The sequence below is a fragment of the Lutra lutra genome, chromosome 1 (assembly GCF_902655055.1).
Source record: "Lutra lutra chromosome 1, mLutLut1.2, whole genome shotgun sequence".
Classification (NCBI taxonomy): Eukaryota; Metazoa; Chordata; class Mammalia; order Carnivora; family Mustelidae; genus Lutra; species Lutra lutra.
Window position 1 is genome coordinate 217,348,732 of NC_062278.1, and position 19,773 is coordinate 217,368,504.

Sequence of the window (19,773 nt, forward strand, 5' to 3'; positions counted from 1 at the left end):
CGTGGCGGATGCTTTCTCCTCGGAAGGAGAGCGTCATCTGCAGGGGCCGCCCAGCATGCTTCGGTACGATCCAGGGAAATCCAGGAGTCAGTCCAACGCTCCCACCGCCGGCATCAGCGTCCCACCCGCGTTCAGCCCCCACCAGCAGTGGATGTGTCCCCCGTGCCCACACAGCCGCCTGCGGACCCCATCTCACCCTTCGTTCTTGTCTTCCCTGCCTCTTACCCCGTGTCTCATTTTGGCTCCTGACCCCCACCTGCCAACCTGGATAGCAAGTCCATGCACGGCCCTCTGGCTCTGACCCTCCGCACAGTCTCTGACGCAGGTCCCAGGTTCCACTCCCCACTCCCCCAACAGCTGGGATGCCTGACTCTCTGTCAGCCTCCCAGCCGAGCCCCTGGGGTGAGCCCAGCTAGATCAGCCTAGCCAAACAGGTGACAGACAGCGGGTGCCTTGTTGCTCCCAGTAATACGGTCTCGCAGCAAGGGGCAGGTCTGCGAGCTCACGTGAGCGAGAGGTCTCAGCTCAGCCTCCCTGGGTGCCGACCCCTGACTTGCACTTGACACTGATGGCCAGGGACCCCAAAAGGCAGGATTCTGGCTACCCAGGGGTACGGGGATGGTACTCACCATCACTGGCACTGAGGTACTCAGGGTTTGAAGATGCATACAGCGGTCCCAGTGGCCCATCCGGCTGCCTGGAAGTGAAGAAGGAAAACATTCCAGCTTGATATCCTCAAGGGGTTCTGGGTCACTCGAAGGGGGGTTTACAAGCTCCCCAATGCCAATGATGGTCCTTAGCAACAGCATCCCTGTGACCCTGGATATGGTCTGGGGTGTCGTACAAGCCCATCAGATGGCTACTTAAATATGCATCAACATGGGACCATGAACCATAATTTACAGTTGTCCTTACTAACACCTGAAAGACACTCACCCTTTGCTGTTCTCACCCCAGCTCACCAGAAACAATGGCTAAGTTTTCGGGAAACTGGAGAGCAGGTTGTTAATATAATCATCCTCCAAAATTAAATGATACAGGCTGACGATTACATAAAACGATAGTAAAAGTTGGGGCGCCTGGGTGGCTCAGTGGGTTAAGCCTCTGCCTTTGGCTCAGGTCATGATCTCAGGGTCCTGGGATCGAGCCCCACATCGGACTCTCTGCTCACTGGGGAGTCTGCTTCCCCCTCTCTCTCCGCCTGCCTCTCCGCCTACTTGTGATCTCTCTCTCTCTGTCAAATAAATAAATAAAATCTTTAAAAAAAAAAAAAAGATACTAAAAGCAAAACTCACCACTTCCTAATTATTATACTGCTTCTTACTATCATCTGTGGTAGGTCTGTAGCTTGAAACTGGCCACAGTAGGAATATTTACACCACAGAAAGAAACAGAAGCACTACAAACCAAGACCAGATCTACTGTTCCGTTGTCTGTCCAGGCTTGAGAAAGGGATGGCAAAAAATGTTAACAATGCAGAATAAGCTTCAAAGTGTGTCATCTGGGGGCACCTGGGGGCACTCAGTCCATGAAGCAGATGACCCTTGATTTCGGCTCAGGTCATGATCTCAGGGTCATGGGATCGAGCCCTGCATTGGGCTTCACACTCAGTAGGAAGTCTGCTTGAGATTCTCTGTCTCCCCTGACCCTCCCCCTGCTCTTTCTCCCTCTCTCTTCTTGCTCATGCTCTCTAAAATAAGTAAATCTTTAAAAAAAGATGTCATCTCTGTGGCCACGATTTGCAAATGGCAGGAAAAAAATTTGAGAAAATGTTCCTTCGGTATCTAAAAGTCACTACCTGACCAAGCAAAGTCACTTCTTTGATGATGAACCTCCACATCTTAGTTCATTTTTACCTTCCTCTTTAATGAAAACAAAGTATCAGTCAACAGGTTGGAGCCATGTTCCTGCGTCACTCGTAACCACAGGCTGGCTACAGAGACAAAGTTTCAGGGGCGGGGGATGGGGAAGGGCGGTGGGAATCAACCAAAGCATTTGGTGACAATCAACCAGCAGGAGGGCATTTATGATCGAGCATTACGAATTGTATTACGATCATTAGCTGTAAGTTGCAGGCCACGCCCATCCCTTATGTCAGTCAAACTGACCATTAAACTGAGCTAGTGCTCGCTCTCTATCTAGGCACGCTTGCTTTCCCGGAGAGCCCATCTAACCATTTACCCGCACACGGCCGTACCCACCTCTTCCGCAGGAACAGGTAAATACTTCCAATCACAACACTGAAGAGAAAGACAAAGATCAGGGGGCCGATGATGATTTTTGCAATATTTGATGGGACATCTACTGAAATAGAATAAGAAGACAAATGGTTCACATCAAAATGGGTTCCTATCACAAATCACACCTATGCCTGTAACGGCAAGCCACACGCTCCTTCCCCTTCTCTTGTTCCGAGCCTCTCCGCTGGTCACCTGAGCCCTTCTTTTCCAGCAGTCCCGAAACACTGGCTGGTTCCATGGGGCGGGAAGGCAGGCTCAGAGGCTCCCACCCCCAGACCACACCGCCCACTGCCAGCCTTCTCCCTCCGCCATGCAGGGCCAGCTTCACAGGCACGCAACCCAGGCCATGGTCCAAGTCCCCACACTTGAAAGGCCCTGCTCCTTAATGCCCCACTGCCACCGCCTTGGAAGTCTTAATAATTTTTAGGGGCGCCTGGGTAGCTCAGTCATTTAAGCAACTGCCTTCAGTTCAAGTCATGATCCCAGGGTCCTGGGATCGAGCCCGCATCAGGCTCCCTGCTCAGCGGGGAGTCTGCTTCTCCCTGTCCCTCTGTCTCTCCCCTCAATCTCATGTTTTCTCTCTTGCTTGGTGTCTCAAAAAAATCAATAAAAATCTTTAAAATAAAGTGCTATATTGTAGCATTCACCAACCACAAAAAGAATGTCCATGGGTCTATACTCTTGGACAGCACTGAGTACTATAATTGAACAGAAACAAACGCCTTGCCAATTCGATAAGTTAAAAATTACCTCTTGTTTTAATTTCCTTCCTTTTTTGGTGTGGTTTTGAGGTTGGACTTTTTTTATGCTTTCTATCTTTTATATTTCTTTTTAAACTGGCTATTTACATTGTCTATGCTTGTGTTAGGACTTATTTATATCTTCTACTCATTACTACATATATATATATATTCATTTTATAACAAGGATATTAACTCGTCAATGATATTACAAACGTTTTTTTCCGCACTTTGATATTTTCCTTGGAATTTTATTCATGGCAGCCCGGGTTCTTGAGAGACTCCAAATCCTTGAATATCCTGGGTAATAAGAGTGTCTTTATTATTGACGAGCCCCTTGGAACAGACCTGAGCTTATGCTAAGAGATGAGATGACCCAGGATGCGGGCTAGTCACTGGCAGACCAAGCACGTGATTGGAAGGCTGGACCAGAGGGGCTGCTCCAGGGAGCAGAGGGGCCGGAGATGGAGTTCCATCACACAGCCAGCAATGTGTTCAGCAGTGCCTAGTGAGAGATACCCTCCACACCAAAGCCCAGAGGAGCTTCCCAGCTGGTGAACACACGGGTATGCCAGGAGGATGACGCCACATGTCCTGATTCCACCGGGAGAACACACAGGAGCTCAGCATCCTGGACCCTCCCGACCCTCCTTTGTATGTCTCCTCATTTGGGTGGCCCCGACTGACAGCCTTTATAATAACACCGTCCTTGTAATCTAGCACTTTCCTGAGCTCCATGAGCTGATCAAGCAAATGACTGAATCTGGGGAGGGGGAGGTCACGGGAACCCGAGTTTGTTGCCAACTGGGGGTGCCAGCTGGGGGTGCCAGCTGGAAGTGCAGGGGGCTTGAAGAACCCCCAACTTATAGCCAGCATCTGAAGTAAGGCCCGTCTGGCTGGGAACTGTGCTCCTAACCTGGCAGGGTCTGTGTTCACCCCATTAGGCAGCATCAGAATGGTGGTGCTGCACACCCAGCTGGTGTCGGGACGCTCATCCCAGCCCTGACCCTGGCTGGAGCCTTCCCAGCAGGAATCACTTCCCACTTTCCGAAGTCCCACCAGGCCTGGTATGTGAAAATCCAGCCAGGCAAGCAGGAGCCTTGTCACCCCAGTCCCTAGCAAGCTCCAACTCCTCCTGGTCTAGAATCTCCCCTCCTTCCAAGTCATCTGTTCACTCATTCAAGTGTCTAGGCTCCGACCACATTCCAGGATGACCGCCTTCTTTTGTCCCCACTGGTACATTCTTCCAGGTCTCAGTCAAGGTGTTACCTCCTCCAGGAAGCAGTCCCTGACCAGTTCAGCTTCCCCAGCCTCCCACTCTACTGTCCACAGTGTGCTCTGCGCACACGATGGCAGCACTCACTCCCTGCGTATCAAGAGCACATCTGACACTCCACAGGCAAGCTCCCATGTCCTCCCTTGGAGGGCACAGCCCATCAAAAATCAAGTTTAGGACACTAGTAACAAGAGCTAATGTGTTCATCTAACATGCCCTGGGCTAGCCACTTGACCTGCATAATGTCACTGAAAACTCCTTTCATCCCCAAGGCAGTTGCGGGGGGGGGGGGGGTCCTTACTCTCCCCATGGTCAGATAAGAACACACAGGCTCAGAGAGGACAGCACATTGCTCAGGTCACACAGCAGCACCAGCAGACCGGGACCTGGTCAAGTCCGGGGCCAGCGGGCATAGCCTCTGAGCTTCCCTGGCCATCCTCTGAACTGCCCTGCCACACCCAGCCCCAAGCCCAGACTTACAATAGTCTGTCACGTAGAAATAGGTGGCTTCTGTCCAGGAGCCGTTGCCTGCCAGGGAGGTAGCCCGGACTCGCACGCTGTAATTCCCCGGCGGTAGCCCGCGCAGCCTGCAGCCCCGCTCCAGAGCGAAGTGTCTGCGGGAGACACAGAGGTGCAGCTCCTGGAAGACAGGGGGAGGCGCGGGGACTGTTCTCGGCCATTCCGGAGCGCCCATCCCTGGCAGGAAGGCCACAGAGGGAGGAAGGTGCCATCAGAACACCGAGCGCCCGGGCCGCGTCAGGACCGTCACAATTTCCACACGCTCGCTCTCCAGGGAAGGAGGCAGCTGCGGAGGCTGTCATCATGGGTAAAATCTGACCCTTCCTAAACCACAAGCCATGCGTCTGACCTGGACCGGGTCATTTCCTTCTTGTGACAACCCCACTGGGGCTCAGCCTCATGCTAGAAATGAGGACACGGGGGTCCGGGCTAGGGGGGCCACAAACTTGCTATCAAAGGGGCCAGATGGTCACCCACTCACCCACATGAATGACCCACTCAGCTCTGCTGTCACAGCGCAAAAGCACCCAGAGACCCACCCCAAACCCATAACATCTGTCCACAAGCGGACGTGGTTGTGTGCCCACGGAACGCTGCAGACGCCCAACGCTGAGCTTCACGTTAAGTGGGTACGTGTCGTCACACTATCCTTCTCTCGACGCTTGGCATTCTTCCAGCCACTTTCAGACAGGAAAGCGATTCTTAGATCTGAAGCTGGACGAACACAGGCATACAAAAATAGTCCGCGGACCGCTGCTTGAGAGACGGAATGGTTGGTGGGAGCTCTCCTAGCAGGTAAGTGGCTGGGTCAACCACCCTTGTTGAGTCCAGAACCACGTGGCTCCTACCCTTTTTGGAACCACTGTGAGGCACTGTCACCAGGCCTCTAGAAAGTCCCAGGTCAGGAAAGAAGAGACCCACAGCACCTAGATCAAATTTCAGGCTTTGCCCCCACATCTCCTGGCCTCAGAACCAAAGGCATGCATGGGCTTAATGTCTTAGGGACACATGGTAAATCTTCCTTCCTCTGGTGCAGCCTTTTGCTTTGCTTTGCGTTATGTGACCATTCTGAAAACAACCAGGGCCCTACCTCAATCTCTGAAAACAGAGGGGATATAAGACAAGGATACACGCCTCAGTGATGAGGGTACAAACAGAGATCAATCCAGAGCTTAGTAGAAGAGGCAAGAAAGAGGCTCACTGGGAAGTGAGACCGTGAACCCTGCCCACGTCCGGCCAATTTTTAAAAACTTTCCAAAACAGCTCCAAGTTAATAGTGCATGCAGAGAGCTGGACTGGAAAATTTCAGTGGGCAGAGAAAGAAACGTAAAAAACTTCCGTGCTCGTCATGTGACAACAACAGCAAGAAAACAGATCGGGCTGATTGGGCTGACCGCAGGGGTGGGGGCACCGGTCCAAAGGTCCGTCCAAGTCTGATGAGTCACCAAGTAGAAATGGGCAAATACGCAAATACAGAAACCAAAGGTAGCTGCTATCGGGGGACAGAGGGGAAGGGCACCCTCCTAGGCTGGCCAGGGACCCCACACACCTCGAGGGGCGAGGGGACTGGGAGGGAGCATGAATGGAAGGAATTAGACAATGAGGCAGCTGTCTCCACAGACACCAAGAAACAAAAACGAAAAGGGAAACGAGAAGCAAAACCTGACAAAGAGTAAAGAAGCCAATTCCATGAAAGTCTGTGCCAATGAGACAGAAGCCCAAAACCACGGCAGACACTGAAGCGAAGGAGATGGGAACACCAACAGTGAGAAGCGATGCTCCTCCCCGGGGGGAGGGGACGGTCCCCGGGGCCAGGGCCTCTTGGGCAGAGAGGGGACGACGAGGTAAGACGGCAAATGACTTGAATGCGAGGTTCGAGGAGAAAGAGCCTCCACAGTGAAGCAGCTAGACGGGATTTTGGCTATGAACCCAGCAAATACCAGAAAAACAACAACAGGGCGCCTGGGTGGCTCAGTGGGTTAAGCCGCTGCCTTCGGCTCAGGTCATGATCTCAGGGTCCTGGGATCGAGTCCCGCATCGGGCTCTCTGCTCAACGGAGAACCTGCTTCCTCCTCTCTCTCTCTCTCTGCCTGCCTCTCTGCCTATTTGTGATCTCTCTGTGTGAAATAAATAAATAAAATCTTTAAAAAAAAAAAAAACAAAACAAAAAAAACAAACAACAACAACAACAACAAAACCCCAAAAAACCAAAAACCAAACAAACAAAAAAACCTCCCACCAAACGCTGGAGAGAATTTTTGTAGAACTGGCAAAATCATACCCCAACAGTATTATTAATGGGGTGTAATAAATTTTTTTGCATTATTTTCTTACTTTATCAAAGCAATGCTAGGCAATAAGGGAAAATGTGGGAGATGATCCGCCATCTTGTCCATGAAAAGGTTTTTTTTTTTTTAAGTTACTATAATCTCTCACTCTCTCCTATTTGCCCCCTACCCACCCAAATCTCTGTTCCCCTGAAGGGCAAATAGGGCCAGTCTGTGTGGGATTGGTGCTGCCCCACGTGGGGCTGAGGATCTAGTAGGGATTCGTACCCGTGACCCTTGGACTCTAGGAAGAGGGGGAGGCAGACGCGCAGAAGGCAGCTGGGAGAACTTATGCCAACAGGGTAACCAACCCTCCCAGTTCACCCAGGACCAAGGGGTTCCTAGGATGGAGGGCTTCAGTGCTCGACACTGGCAAACTCCAGGGAAAGAGCCGGTCACCGCAGCAGGAAGAAAACCACAGAGGGTCTGCAGTGGAAACGTGTTGCCCACGGCCCGGAACCCATATTCCCTTCCCTGCTGCCCACAACATCCTGAAGGTTATGTTCCCCTGGAACTTCCTTTGGAAGCTGCCCCTCCCCCCTGAGGGGCTCTGGCCTCCCATCCTTAACCCCACCCTGGCTCCAGGGCTGACCCTCACTGCCCAAAGCCGCCCGAAAGCTGACAAGTCCCGTGGGTTCAGGGAAAGGCCCAAAACTCGGCCCAAATGAGCCATCCAGGAAATGCACATCAAGACCACAGTGAGATGCCACGGCCCTACCCCAAAACATGGCCCAGAACACGGATTGGCGACCACGGGGGGAAGCTGGACCTTCAGACCCTACCGCTGGGGATCTAAAATGGTGCAGCCACTTGGGGAAAGAGCTGGCCTGGGACCCCGGAGTTCCGTCCCTTGGTACGCACCCAGGAGACCGGAAGCCACGTGTCCACACAAACACTTGCACGAGGACGCCCTGAGCGACTTTATTCACAACGGCCAGACGGTGAAAACGACCCGAATGACTGTCTACGGGTGACGGGTAACAAAATGTGGTCCATCCATGTGATGGAGTATTTCTCAGTCAGGAAAAGGAAGCCACCGGGGGATGGACCTCAGAGACATTATGATAATGACAGAAGCCAGCAACAGAGGGCCGTGTGTTGTACGATTTGGTGCCGAGAACAGGCATATCCAGAGACAGAAAGTAGGTTAGCAGCTGACAGAGACTGGTGGGACACGAGGAAGGGGAGATTGAGGCCTGGGAGGACTTTTTAGGAAAATACTCTGAAATTGATGTGATGACTGGCTCAGTCAGTGGAGTTTAAGATCCTGGTCTTGGGGGGTTGTGAGTTCAAGCCCCACGATGGGTATAGCAATGACTTAAAAATTGTAAAAATCTTAAAAAAAAAAAACACCATTATATTATTTTATTGTATTGTACTGTAAAGATTTTATTTTTAAGTCATCACGACACACGACGTGGGGCTTGAATTCACAACCCCGAGACCAAGAGTCACACGCTCCTCCGACCAAGCCAGCCAGTCGCCCCAAACTGTGTATTTTAAATGGGTGTATTTTATGGTATGTGAATGTGTCACAGTAAAACTGTTATTATAAAACAAACAAACAGACAAACAAACCAAAAACACTCATGCCCAAGCCTGACCTTATGGCTCCCAAAACTAAAAACTTAAACTCTCTGGCCATTTATAGAAAATGACCTCTGACCTAAGTGACCGGCCTCAACCGCATATGGTAGGTTCTGGAGCCCAACAGTCTGGATTTAAGATGCTGGGCGGGTGACCCTGAGCAAGGGCACTCAGCTCCTCCAGTGTCCACACTCCTGGCCAAAAAAAGGAGACACTAACAGATGCCACGTGGTCGGGTCACCTTGCGGTTCCAGCAGATGCTTGCAAAGGACTGGGTGCTGTGTCTGGGACGGGGGAAGGGCTCAGACCAACCCAAGGAGGTGATGAGGCTCATCTGCTTGAAGTCACACGGTCCAGGGGAGAATCGTCCGCAGGGGGATTCAAGCCCTAGCCTGCACCTCCTCTGGCAGGTGCAGACCCCCGCCCTTCTGCGGATGGTGATCCACCCACAGTAGTTACGGGCCCGCTTGGAGCCCACGCCCGCCTACTGCCTGCTTTTGCAATAAAACGTTTCACCGGCACAGACCCATCCCCATGAGCATCCGTCTCCTCTTTCGGGCGGCTTTCGAGCTCCAACAGCAGAGCTAAGTATTTGCAACAGAGGCCGTTTAGCCGCGAAGCCAAACATGGTCCGTATCTGGCTCTCAACAGGGAAAAAGCTGCCAACCCTTGGGTGAGAACATCAGTCTTGGGTTTGAGTCCTGACTTTATTCTTCTGGACCCTGGACGAAAAAATCCTGGCTGCCTCCGGACCAAGCTCACTGGGTTATTCTGAGGATTTACTGCATTTCATCGGTCCTGAGAGGCATATTATTTTCACATTTTGGCATTTCTGAAATTGCAAGGCAGCTTTAGAAGCAACACCAACTTACAATTAGAACTGGCAGTTTTTGTTTTTGTTTTTTTGTTTTAGCAGTGGCCGATCATCATGCCTTAGATGTGATAAAAAAGGATAAAGGACATAAAACCGCATGTACATGGCTTCATACGTGCGAGACACACAGTGACCCCTCAGGACAGTGTGGATCCTTTTTTGTCCTTCTTAAATGCCATTATCTCGGGCATCTCTGCGTTCACCCACCACCCCGCACAGCGTCTGCCAGGAAATGGAAAGTTCCTTATTAAGAACCTGGGTGGCTCAGTCGGTTAAGTGTGTCTGCCTTCGGCTCAGGTCATGATGCAGGGTCCTGGGATCGAGCCCTGCATTGGGCTCCCTGCTCAGCGGGAAGTTTGCTTCTCCCTCTCCCTCTGCCCCCAGAGAACTCTGACTGAAGTGAAATGGGTCTCCTGTGATGTCAGGAGGAACACACATGCAGACAGCCATCGTTCATCCTGTAGGACAGAGCTGAAATGTGAGAAACTGAGGAAATAAGTCTGGAGATCGGCATTTCTCACCCACCTCCCTGGAAAGTTCTAAATCAAGGCATGGAGTCCCAATGACAATGCATTCAACAGGAGAAGTGTTTGGGCCAGAATTTAAGAAGAGAAAGGGGGGGTAGGTTCCAGCAACAGCTCTGAGGGACGTACCCGAGCATCTGGAGGTCTTACCTCATCACCATAGCGTCGGTAACTCACTTCATACAGCACAATCAGACCGTTGGGTTCCTTCGGCTCCTGCCACATCAAGTGAACGACATTGTTCTCGAAGATTTCGTGGGTCACAGGGCCAACGATGTCGTCTGCCTTGGCTGTAAGGACAGTGCTTAGAGGCAGGCTCCTGACCCCCGGATCAAATCCCACCTCCAGCTGAGCAACCCAACTCCAGCAGCTTGCGAAACTTTCCCATGAGGGAAGTGGACACATAAAACTCAACGTCTTCACGGGACTGTCTGCATACCTACCTATCCGTCTGTCCATCTCGCTCATATCCCACTGGTTCTGTTTCTCTGCAGAACCCTGATTAATACCATGCATGATACGTATTTCTTAATTTGACTTTATATTTCGTATATGTCTATCTGTGTGTATCTGCTGAAGTTGTATATTGGCTAGGGGAAGCCGGGCTCCCATAAAAATAAGAAGTGATAAAGGCAGATTAGATACCCATCTACGCTGCCCTCTAGGAGGAGGGCTGCCCCTTGGCGAGCCCAGGTCTCCTGGAGCTGGCGCTGAGCCCACCCACCTTCGGGCATGGTCCTGGCGCTGACGTAGGCCGCCACGCTGCACCTCTCCTCGGGGGCGTCCTGGTTGCAAGCCTGCAGCTCGATACGGTAGCCGGTGAAATGACGCAGCCCAGAGATGACCAGGGACTCCTTGTTCACCACTTTCTCAAAAGGCTTGTGCTCCTCCGGGCTTGTGGGCGTGCTAGTCGAGGTGTTGGGGAAACCTGGAGCTGTGGGCACGGCCGCTGTCACGTTGGCAACGTCCCTGAGGGCCCTGCGTTTCCGCGATGGCCTGTCATGACAGCAGGACACACACATATATACACACGGTCATGCGATCACTGTCTTGAAGATAAAAAAATGACGCTGGGGGATAAAAGTCTCAAAACCAAGGACGGGCAAGTGGCAATGCAATGAAATTCAGATTGTCCAGAATTACAACCCAGAGCAGCTTTCCAGGACACCCGCAAGGGGAGGGGGCTCCAGGACCATCATTGGGGGACACACACCGATATTCCCCTCAACATGCTTGATTTTAGGTTGTCACGTTGCAGATTAACTGGCCACCCCAGGTCAGTGTTAAAGACCAGATTCCCAGAGCATGTCAGAGTCTAACTTTTCAGGAACCTTATCAAACGGCATGAGCCCAGCAGCCCAAACTACTGGCCAGCATCACCTATCTAAACAGGAAAGACGCATCTTCTAATTCTTATGACCCTAGAGGGCATCTACATCATAGAAGTGACTACATTTCAATTCTTAGGTTAAAAAAGAAAAAAAGTCTTACCACTCAGGTTGGTAAGGGTACTCAAAAAAAAAAAAGAAAGAAAGAAAAGATAAAACCATGCAGTCAATACACATTCCCCCCCAATTAAGAAATTAAGACATGAATGAAAAACCCTCAAAATTTATAAACACACATACACAAAAAGCACAGAGAAAATTTAAATGACTCATCGTTCCACTGCCCTCTGTTTCCTGGGGGCAATTTTTTCCCTAGAAATGTTATATGTAGGTATAATGAGGACCAAGTAAGTTTTGTAAACCTTTGTTCGCTTGTTCTGCTGGAAACATGCATCAGAGAGCTTCCTTAAAACATAACGCCTTAAGTACTTAGCACAGAATTTACGTTTTGTCTTTTTCAGTGGGAAGGTTTTCCCTCCCCGATAGGAAAGGAGCATATGCTCAATGCAGAAAATTGGAAAATGCTCAATTTAATGCACAAGCCATAAATTACTAACCATCCTCCTATTTTATTTAATACAGACATGCCCCCATTTTATTGCCCTTGGCACTGCGGTGCTTTGCAAATCCTGCATTTTTACAAAAGAAGGTGTGTGGCACCCTGCATGGGCCAAGTCTACCAGCACCATTCTCCAGCAACATTTCCTGTGTGTCTCTGGGTCACCTTTTGGGGATTCTCACACTGTTTCGCACTTTCTCATTATCATCGTATTTGTCACGGCGATCTGTGATCGGTGAGTACAACTCACTGAAAGCCCCAAGGATGGTCTGCATTTTGTAGCAATATTTTTATTTTTTTTTAAAGATTTTTTATTTGACAGAGATCACAAGTAAGCAGAGAAACAGGCAGAGAGAGAGAGGAGGAAGCAGGCTCCCTGCTAAGCAGAGAGCCTGATGCGGGGCTCGATCCCAGGACCCTGGGATCATGACCTGAGCCGAAGGCAGAGGCTTTAACCCACTGAGCCACCCAGGCGCCCTGTAGCAATATTTTTAAATTAAGGTGTGTGTACTGTTTTGTTAGACGTGATGCTAAGGCACTCCTAACAGACTACAGTCTGGTATCAACAGAACACTTACACGCACTGGGGAAACCAAAAAATTCAGGAGACCTGCTTTACTGCGATACCCATCTTAACGACGGTGGGTCTGGAACCGAGCCCACAGGACCTCAGAGGATGTCTGTATTAGGAGGATCCCAGGGTTTTCTGCTCTTATAAACACCACTTTGGTCACTGTCAGACTGTCTTATCAGATCCTAAAACTAGACTCTTAGAAGGGAAATAGCTAGGCTGTGCCTGTTCATCCACACAGCGAAACTGCTCTCCCAGACATTTCAACTGATTGGGGGTCTCCCCAGCAGCCCCTCAAATGCACCTCGGGATAGCCTCATCAGTACTCAGGGTTAAAGGGTTCTTTGGGTTTTGTCTGTTTGTTGGTTTGCAGATTTTCAACCCAAGAGACTGACTGAAAAACAAGGCCCTTTTGCTTTGTTAACTCCTAATACCACTCCACGTGAACCTGTCTTTCCTTCGTTGGTCCTTTGTGTTTCTCTAAGGAACTCGTCCATCTTCTTCTATGACGTTCTAGCACTTTCCTCACTGTTCCTACTGTTACCCTGTTTATTCACTAAGGATATTAACACAGCCGGTGAGATTTCTGTAAATGATTCGGAACAGTCTTTCACGCGTATCCGGAAAATCTGAGAGCTCCACAGACGTTTACCTTTTTTCCTGTACAGTTAATTCTCCATGGGGTTACCAAAGTGGTATGGCAATTATGAAAGAGATCAAGGGATTGTCTCCTCTGTTTTCTATTCTATTGCTAGTGTATCACCAGGCTCTTTAATTTACATTGTACCTTCTTTCCCAAACTCTCCTCCAAGATTTTCATAATTGCTATCCTTGGGTTTCCAAGGAGCACACTAGAAAAAATTGGCACACTTTTCCTGTCGATGGTAGGAAGTAAAGATTTTGGATTTTGCAGTCCCCAAGTACTTTTTGTCTCTATGCAACTTTCAACAGCTTTCCAGCTATTATAGCTTGAAAGTGGGAGTACACAAAGTATAAACAAATGGGTGTGGCTGCTTTCTGATGAAACTTCAATGACAAAAAAGACGGGCAGCCAGTCTGTGACACCACAGTGAGTCTATCCTTGTACTGGACTGTTAATATAATGATGTTACTTCCCACAATCCACTCTTTGCTATTCTTGTCTTATTGCATTGGCTGGCTACCCAGGAAGATGTTAATTAGTAATGACGACACTGGGCTTCCTCCTAAATGGAACAGGGACAGTTTAAGTACAATGTTAGCTTGGCTGTTGGTTTCATCTAGGTAATATTTATTTACCTTGTAGCAGAACTATTCTACTCCCACTTTTCACTCATTTCCCTAAATTAGGAGTTTTTAATGAATGCTGTCTCATGAGATTATCTCGTGATTTTCCTTTACTGGGTCCCTTGATGAATTATCCTCTCTGCTGATCGTAAACCACCCTTGTACTTCTGAGTGAAACGATATTGTCAGCACGCTGTTTCATTTAGGACGTATGGATCTAAAGTGTCACACTGGATAGTCCTGAGGTTGCTGCCAACATCACAACTACATCAGATTCAGCTAAAGGGACATTAGGTTGGTTTCATAAAATGACCTGGAAAGACTTCCATCGATCTCTATACTCAGAAAAAGTTTCTGTATCAGAGTTTCAAATAACTCACCTGTAAAATTCTCTGGGCCCAGGGCCTTTCTGAGACATAATTTTTACGCATTTACCAAAGTTAGTGGACTATTTCATTTTTTCTGCTTCATCTTGAATCAGATCAAATTAAAACTTCCCTCCTCACCAAAAGCTTCAACTTGAATAACACAAGACTGTCCAGAGAATTCAACATTAAAATCTTCCTTTGGCCCTAGTTTCAGATCACCTGCTTTATTTCTAGTTACTTGTGGTTCCCATTCTTATATTTGCAAGTTGAACCATCTGGATTCCCCTCCCTCACAATACATTTCTATTTTTTTACCTTTTAGGTTTTTTTTCTTAACTTACAAGATCATTTAAGGCGACTAATTTGCATCAAAGCCCGAGCTTTGGTGATACTCTACAAATTTAAGATATGTGATATTCGCATTCCCACTATTTTCCAAATGGACTTTAATGAAGGTCTCTAGGTCTGCTTCTTCCAAAAGGTATTGAAGTGTTCAACTTTATATCACCAGGGAGGACTTTTCTGCTCAAATGTTTGAAGCCAATTTTTAGTTTCTACTGCACTGTAGTCAGAAGAAAAACCCTTTTGCACTAAGATTTTTTGTGTGGTCTCTTCATATGCAAAGACCAGTGACATTCTTGGACGGAAACCAAAGGTACACCCATGTTAATAAGATTCAGAACATTTCCATCCAGGCACAAGTGGGCCTTTTCCCAAGTGACCACGATACTGGTGCCTCAGGAAAAACTACTGGGAAATGGGTGTCTGCACAACTGGAAACATGAAAAGGTCTCATCGAACAAGCCGGATGTATATGCAATCACCCCCCCACCGCCCCGCTGCTATCTGTGGTTTGGGGTTCTCAAAGTCCCCGTGACCTTCATACCCCACAATCTCCTAGCAAACCAGTGGCCCTCAACCAGGAGTGAGTCTACCCCTCACCCCGCCACACAGGAACATTTGCCATGTCTGTCTGGGGACATCTTTGGTTGTCACTACTTGGGGGACACGTGAGCTACTAGCATTGTGAGTCCAGAGACCTGGGATGCCCCGACATCCTACCACACGCAGGGTGGGCCCCACAAGAGAAAATGATCTGACCCTAAAGGTCAGTACACGTCAGATTTGAGAAACACCCAAAGCAGACCCCAAGCCTCAAAGGTCCAGGCTTTTCTTTTCTGCAGGTTATATTCCAAATGGCCACTAGAGGGCAGATCAGAGCCACACAAATAAGCCTGAAAAAATACAGCAGAGAGAGCAACATCCCTCCACATGACCCTGACTTGCCTTTCCAGTCTCCCCCCGCCCCACCTCCCCACCGCTGGCTCCTTCCAGGGGCCCGTGATTCATCCCAAGGCCTTCCTTTCCGCAGCTTCTCTGCCTGTCCTCTCTTCCAGGGCAAGCCCACCTTGGTGCTTCAAGACACCAATCACAGGGAAGCCGTCCCGTCCACAGGGGAGTTCAGTGACACGGCATGCCTGCAGCCCTGCACTTGTCACCCCAAATAAAAACATCCTGCCCCCCAACTACTTGCTGCACGTGGCAGAGACTGCGTTCCAGGCACAGACCAGCCCGCACCGTCGGTGCTGGTAAGTAAGTGTTTAGCGAGTGACTGCACAGAGGGCAAAGTGTGGCATCTACAAGGTGCCCAGAAAGCACACCTCCCCCAAGTCTATCTCTCTCTCTTTTTTTTTTTTTAAGTAAACTCTGCCCACAACGTGGGGCTTGAACTCATGACCCAGAGATCAAGAGTCACCTGCTCCACAGACTGAGCCAGTCAGGCACCCCTTGAGTCTACGTTTTAGTTAAGGGTGTGTTAGTGCAGACTCGTTCCCAGCATTCACACCCAGACCCCATCTGAGGGTGAAGGCAGTTCCCGTATGAATTCACGAAGCCTCCCAGATTGGCACGGCAGCCCATCACATGCATTAAAGCCACGGAAGCCTCTGGAGTCTCAAAGGCACACGGCATGCTTCCTGCCCTGCCTGGACCCCAGCGGCCACGCCGACCTCCTGCAGGGGAGTCGTACCTAGTGTCCTCAGCACCAGGGCTTGACGAGGATTTTCTGTGAAAACAAAACCAACCACTTTGAGGACAGACAAAACTCGTTCAGGCAGACCTCTGGCTTCTGACCTCTGGCTTCTGCCACGTTCCCTCTGAGCAGCCCGAGGGTGCCCTGCCCTTGACGGTGGACCACATCTCCCACCTCCCAAATCACAGTGTCTCCCCATCAGATGCAGAGAACACAGCAGGAGGGGGAGGGAAGAATCAGAGAAAATACCTGACCCGGCCCCAAGACCTGGCCAGCTGGGGTCCCCCTTCACATGCCAAACTTGACTACATTTAAACATCACAACTGACTCAGCCATTTCCTTAAGTCCAGTAGCATTTTATTTTTAACGGGTAAGACGGTAACTGCCCCCCATGTCTGGGCTGTGACATTTAGTGCTCTTTGGACTCAGGGTCATGGAGGGAAAAAAAAAAAAAAAAAAAAAACAAGAAAGAAATTTTTTTTTTAAATGTCACACAACAGTGGTTCTGGGAGAACATCTATTCCTGTGAGAAGCGATGGCAGGCATTCAAATGGACCCATTTTAGAATCTTATTTAATCCCAATGTCACCCTTTTGGGGTTTCGATCCACCTCTGGAAACAGCCCGTTGCCTCAAGACATTGCCAGGGACCCCGTTCACTGAGGGAGGTGACGGAAGCAGGACAGGGGGCGGCTCACAGCCTACCCCCCTCACAGTTGCCAGAACCGGGTCGGGTCCCTCACCAGCTCAGAAATGCTGGCTCTGGACCCGTGGAAGGGAGGTGACAGCTGCATCAGTGCGTTACCCTAAAGACTCAGAAACTAAAGGGGTGCACGCAGCTGCTGACATCGGGCAGGTCCCCCAGCAGAGGCTCAGCTGGCTCCAAACGTCCCCAGGGTCAAGGCTGTGAAGCCTGGGGGACTCATGCATTCTCACAGTCCTAAGAAGTAAGAGCTACTATTATCAGCCCATGGCAGATAAGTAAACTGAGGCAGGGAGAGACATGAGCCATTTACCTAAGCATCTCTGCCTCTGGGAAAGTCAAGGACCGGGATGAGTAGCCTGGGGTCATCGTCACTGCCAACCCTCTCCCCGCCAATAGACATCGGCAGAGCCTTTCACTCGCTAAAGGAAACTCAACAGGCTTAAGTAGGAGAAGCCTCCGGGTTTTGAAGGTGCCGCAGAAGGGTGAAGAGATGAACAAAGAAAATGCTCTGAGCTTGAGACTTCGAGATAATTCAAGTACGGGGCCACGGGAGCATTCCTTCTGCCACAAAATCTAATGGAACTCATTTAAGAACGCAGATGGAGGCCCGAGGCTGGGCTAGGGTTTGGGCCACATGGGGAAGCAAATGTTGAGGGTTTTTCGGGTTTTTGTTATTTTTTTTTTTTAACTTTCCCCCATCTGGAGTGCTTACTTGCTCTATTTCTTACTGAATCTCTTCCTTTACCCACCCCGCCCTGGGTCTCCCTTTCACCTTGTTCCCCAGGTCATGACCGCCCCCCACATGGAGCCAAGGAAGAGTCCTGACCTGGGGACGAACACCACATTGTGCAGGTAATCCTCAAAGGTCTTCCTAAAAGAGGACTCCTCCAGCTCCTTGAGGATCTGGGAGTCTGTCTTGGGGCAGGAGCAGCACTCGCCGGCGGACTCCTCGTGTTCACTCTGGTTGTGCTTCGGGGAGCCCTCAGCCTCGAATGGCGGAGACCAGGTCCGGGATGGCAGCTTCAACCCTAGAGACAGGCAGAGCAGGTGGCCTGGGATCCTTCTCACCCCGCAACACACACGCCCCCAATGGGGTCCTTCTCAGAGGGGCTGGGCGCATGGGACATCTGTGCGTGTCAGGGTGTTCCAGAAACTGCAAGGTCACCCCATCGGGCTGGAGGAAGTGACCACTGCGCAGTCTCAAATTAAGGAATGAGCTACGCACACATCTTGGTGTAAAGCAGTTTGGACTGAGCAAAAAGCAAGTGCAAAGTCCCTGGGGTAGGGATTTCCCTGGCATACTGACAGACACCAAGAACCCCAAGGAGCTAGGAGGACAGGATGAGGGACAGGATGGTGGGAGGTAGGATTAGAAAAAGGCTGGGGGCAGGGGGCAAGTGACAGTTGCATGAATGAATGAATCAGGCAGTCAACCATATGAAGTGACAGGAGGCCATATAAAGGGTCCGAACTACAGACCCAATGGTTGCCAAATCAAAGAATCCACAGTTTCTGCAGGAATCCAGAAATCAGGAGAGCTGCGGTCCTTCCACAGGGTTGGGGTGGAGGAGGGGATTCTGCACTGTCCTGCACCCCCAGGACACTGGGCAAGGTCTAGAGATGTTCCGGCTGTGAGGAATACTGAGGGGTGAAGGAGACTCCGGCACCCGGGGAGGTGGGTAGGTGCCAGTGAGGCTGGGTGGGGTGGTGGGGGCTGCTGCTGACCATCCCACAAGGCACGGGACAGCCCCGCCCATAGAATGATCTGGCCCCAAATGTCGACAGCGCTGAAGGAGAGAAACTCTGGACTAACGACACGAGGGGAGATGGGGGGGACATTTCTCAAAAACACAAAGTTGTTTTTCAAGTACCACGGACTGGCCGTGTCTCGACCCCGGAGTCCAATCCCAGGGACACCTGCCATCCACCGTGTGAGCCACAGACGTGCTTTGAGTGCGACTGGCAAGTGTGAAAGCTACTCTCTTTGGGCAAAATCCACGAAGGGCCCTGGGATTCACCTTCCCTGCCGCCAGCCCTGGCACCTGGAGCCTCCTAAGGGCGACTGAGTACTTCTTTCCTGTCCCCTTGAATGGGTCCTGGAGACAATGGGCCCGAAGTGCTTTCCCGTGAACGGGGAGTATCCACTCAGAAGCCCCAGTATTTATAAAGCGGTGAACGGCCGCAAGGGGCTCTTAAAGACGCCTGCGACACTGATGAACGGTACAGACTAACCTGGCTGGGTTAACCATTACAGGGACTGGTCATGGCATTATGGGCGGAAGGAAAAGTTCAGGTGTCCTTTGTGAGGGAGGATCCTGAGAATTTTCTGGAGAGGAAAGGGCTTTTTGATCAGGTCAGACACACTTCCTCACTCCTGTTACACTCTCTGGCTCCCACCTCAGGGCACAAAGTGGCCCATGGTTCCTCTGTGACTACACAGTAAAAGTATAGGAAATGGGGCACCTTGGACAATCCTGTTCACAGAGACAGGGAGGAGACAGCGGGAGCCAGGGCTGGGGAGTCTGTGCTTTACAGGGACAGAGTCTCCATTTGGGGAGATGGAAAGTTCTGGAGAAGGATGGCGGGGACAGTAATACGTGTGCTTACTGTCACTGAGCCGTGCACTTAAGAACGGTTAAGAGGATCAATTTTATGTTATATATTTCACCACAATTTTTAAAAATGCAGTTGGTAATTTTAAAAATGCAGCTGGATTCTAGGACTGAAATACGTAAGGGAATCGAACTTCAATGTTCACACACACACACACACACACACGAGAAAAAACTGAGTGAT

General features: G+C 50.2%; 1 protein-coding gene across 4 annotated transcripts in view; it reads right to left on the reverse strand.

Moving 5' to 3' along the window:
• INSR (insulin receptor) overlaps positions 1–19,773 on the reverse strand; it is a 125,553-nt gene that overhangs the window by 9,757 nt on the left and 96,023 nt on the right. The window contains exons 10-16 of one of the 4 annotated variants that reach the window (XM_047703808.1): positions 17,804–18,005; positions 16,269–16,304; positions 10,812–11,083; positions 10,238–10,377; positions 4,737–4,896; positions 2,202–2,301; positions 630–697 (exon numbers count right to left, since the gene is read on the reverse strand). In XM_047703808.1, the coding sequence (XP_047559764.1) occupies positions 630–697; positions 2,202–2,301; positions 4,737–4,896; positions 10,238–10,377; positions 10,812–11,083; positions 16,269–16,304; positions 17,804–18,005 (978 nt within the window). Of the gene's footprint in view, positions 1–629; positions 698–2,201; positions 2,305–4,736; positions 4,897–10,237; positions 10,378–10,811; positions 11,084–16,268; positions 16,305–17,803; positions 18,006–19,773 lie in introns of all 4 variants that reach the window. The other 3 variants (XM_047703798.1, XM_047703826.1, XM_047703816.1) reach the window with 3 other exon arrangements.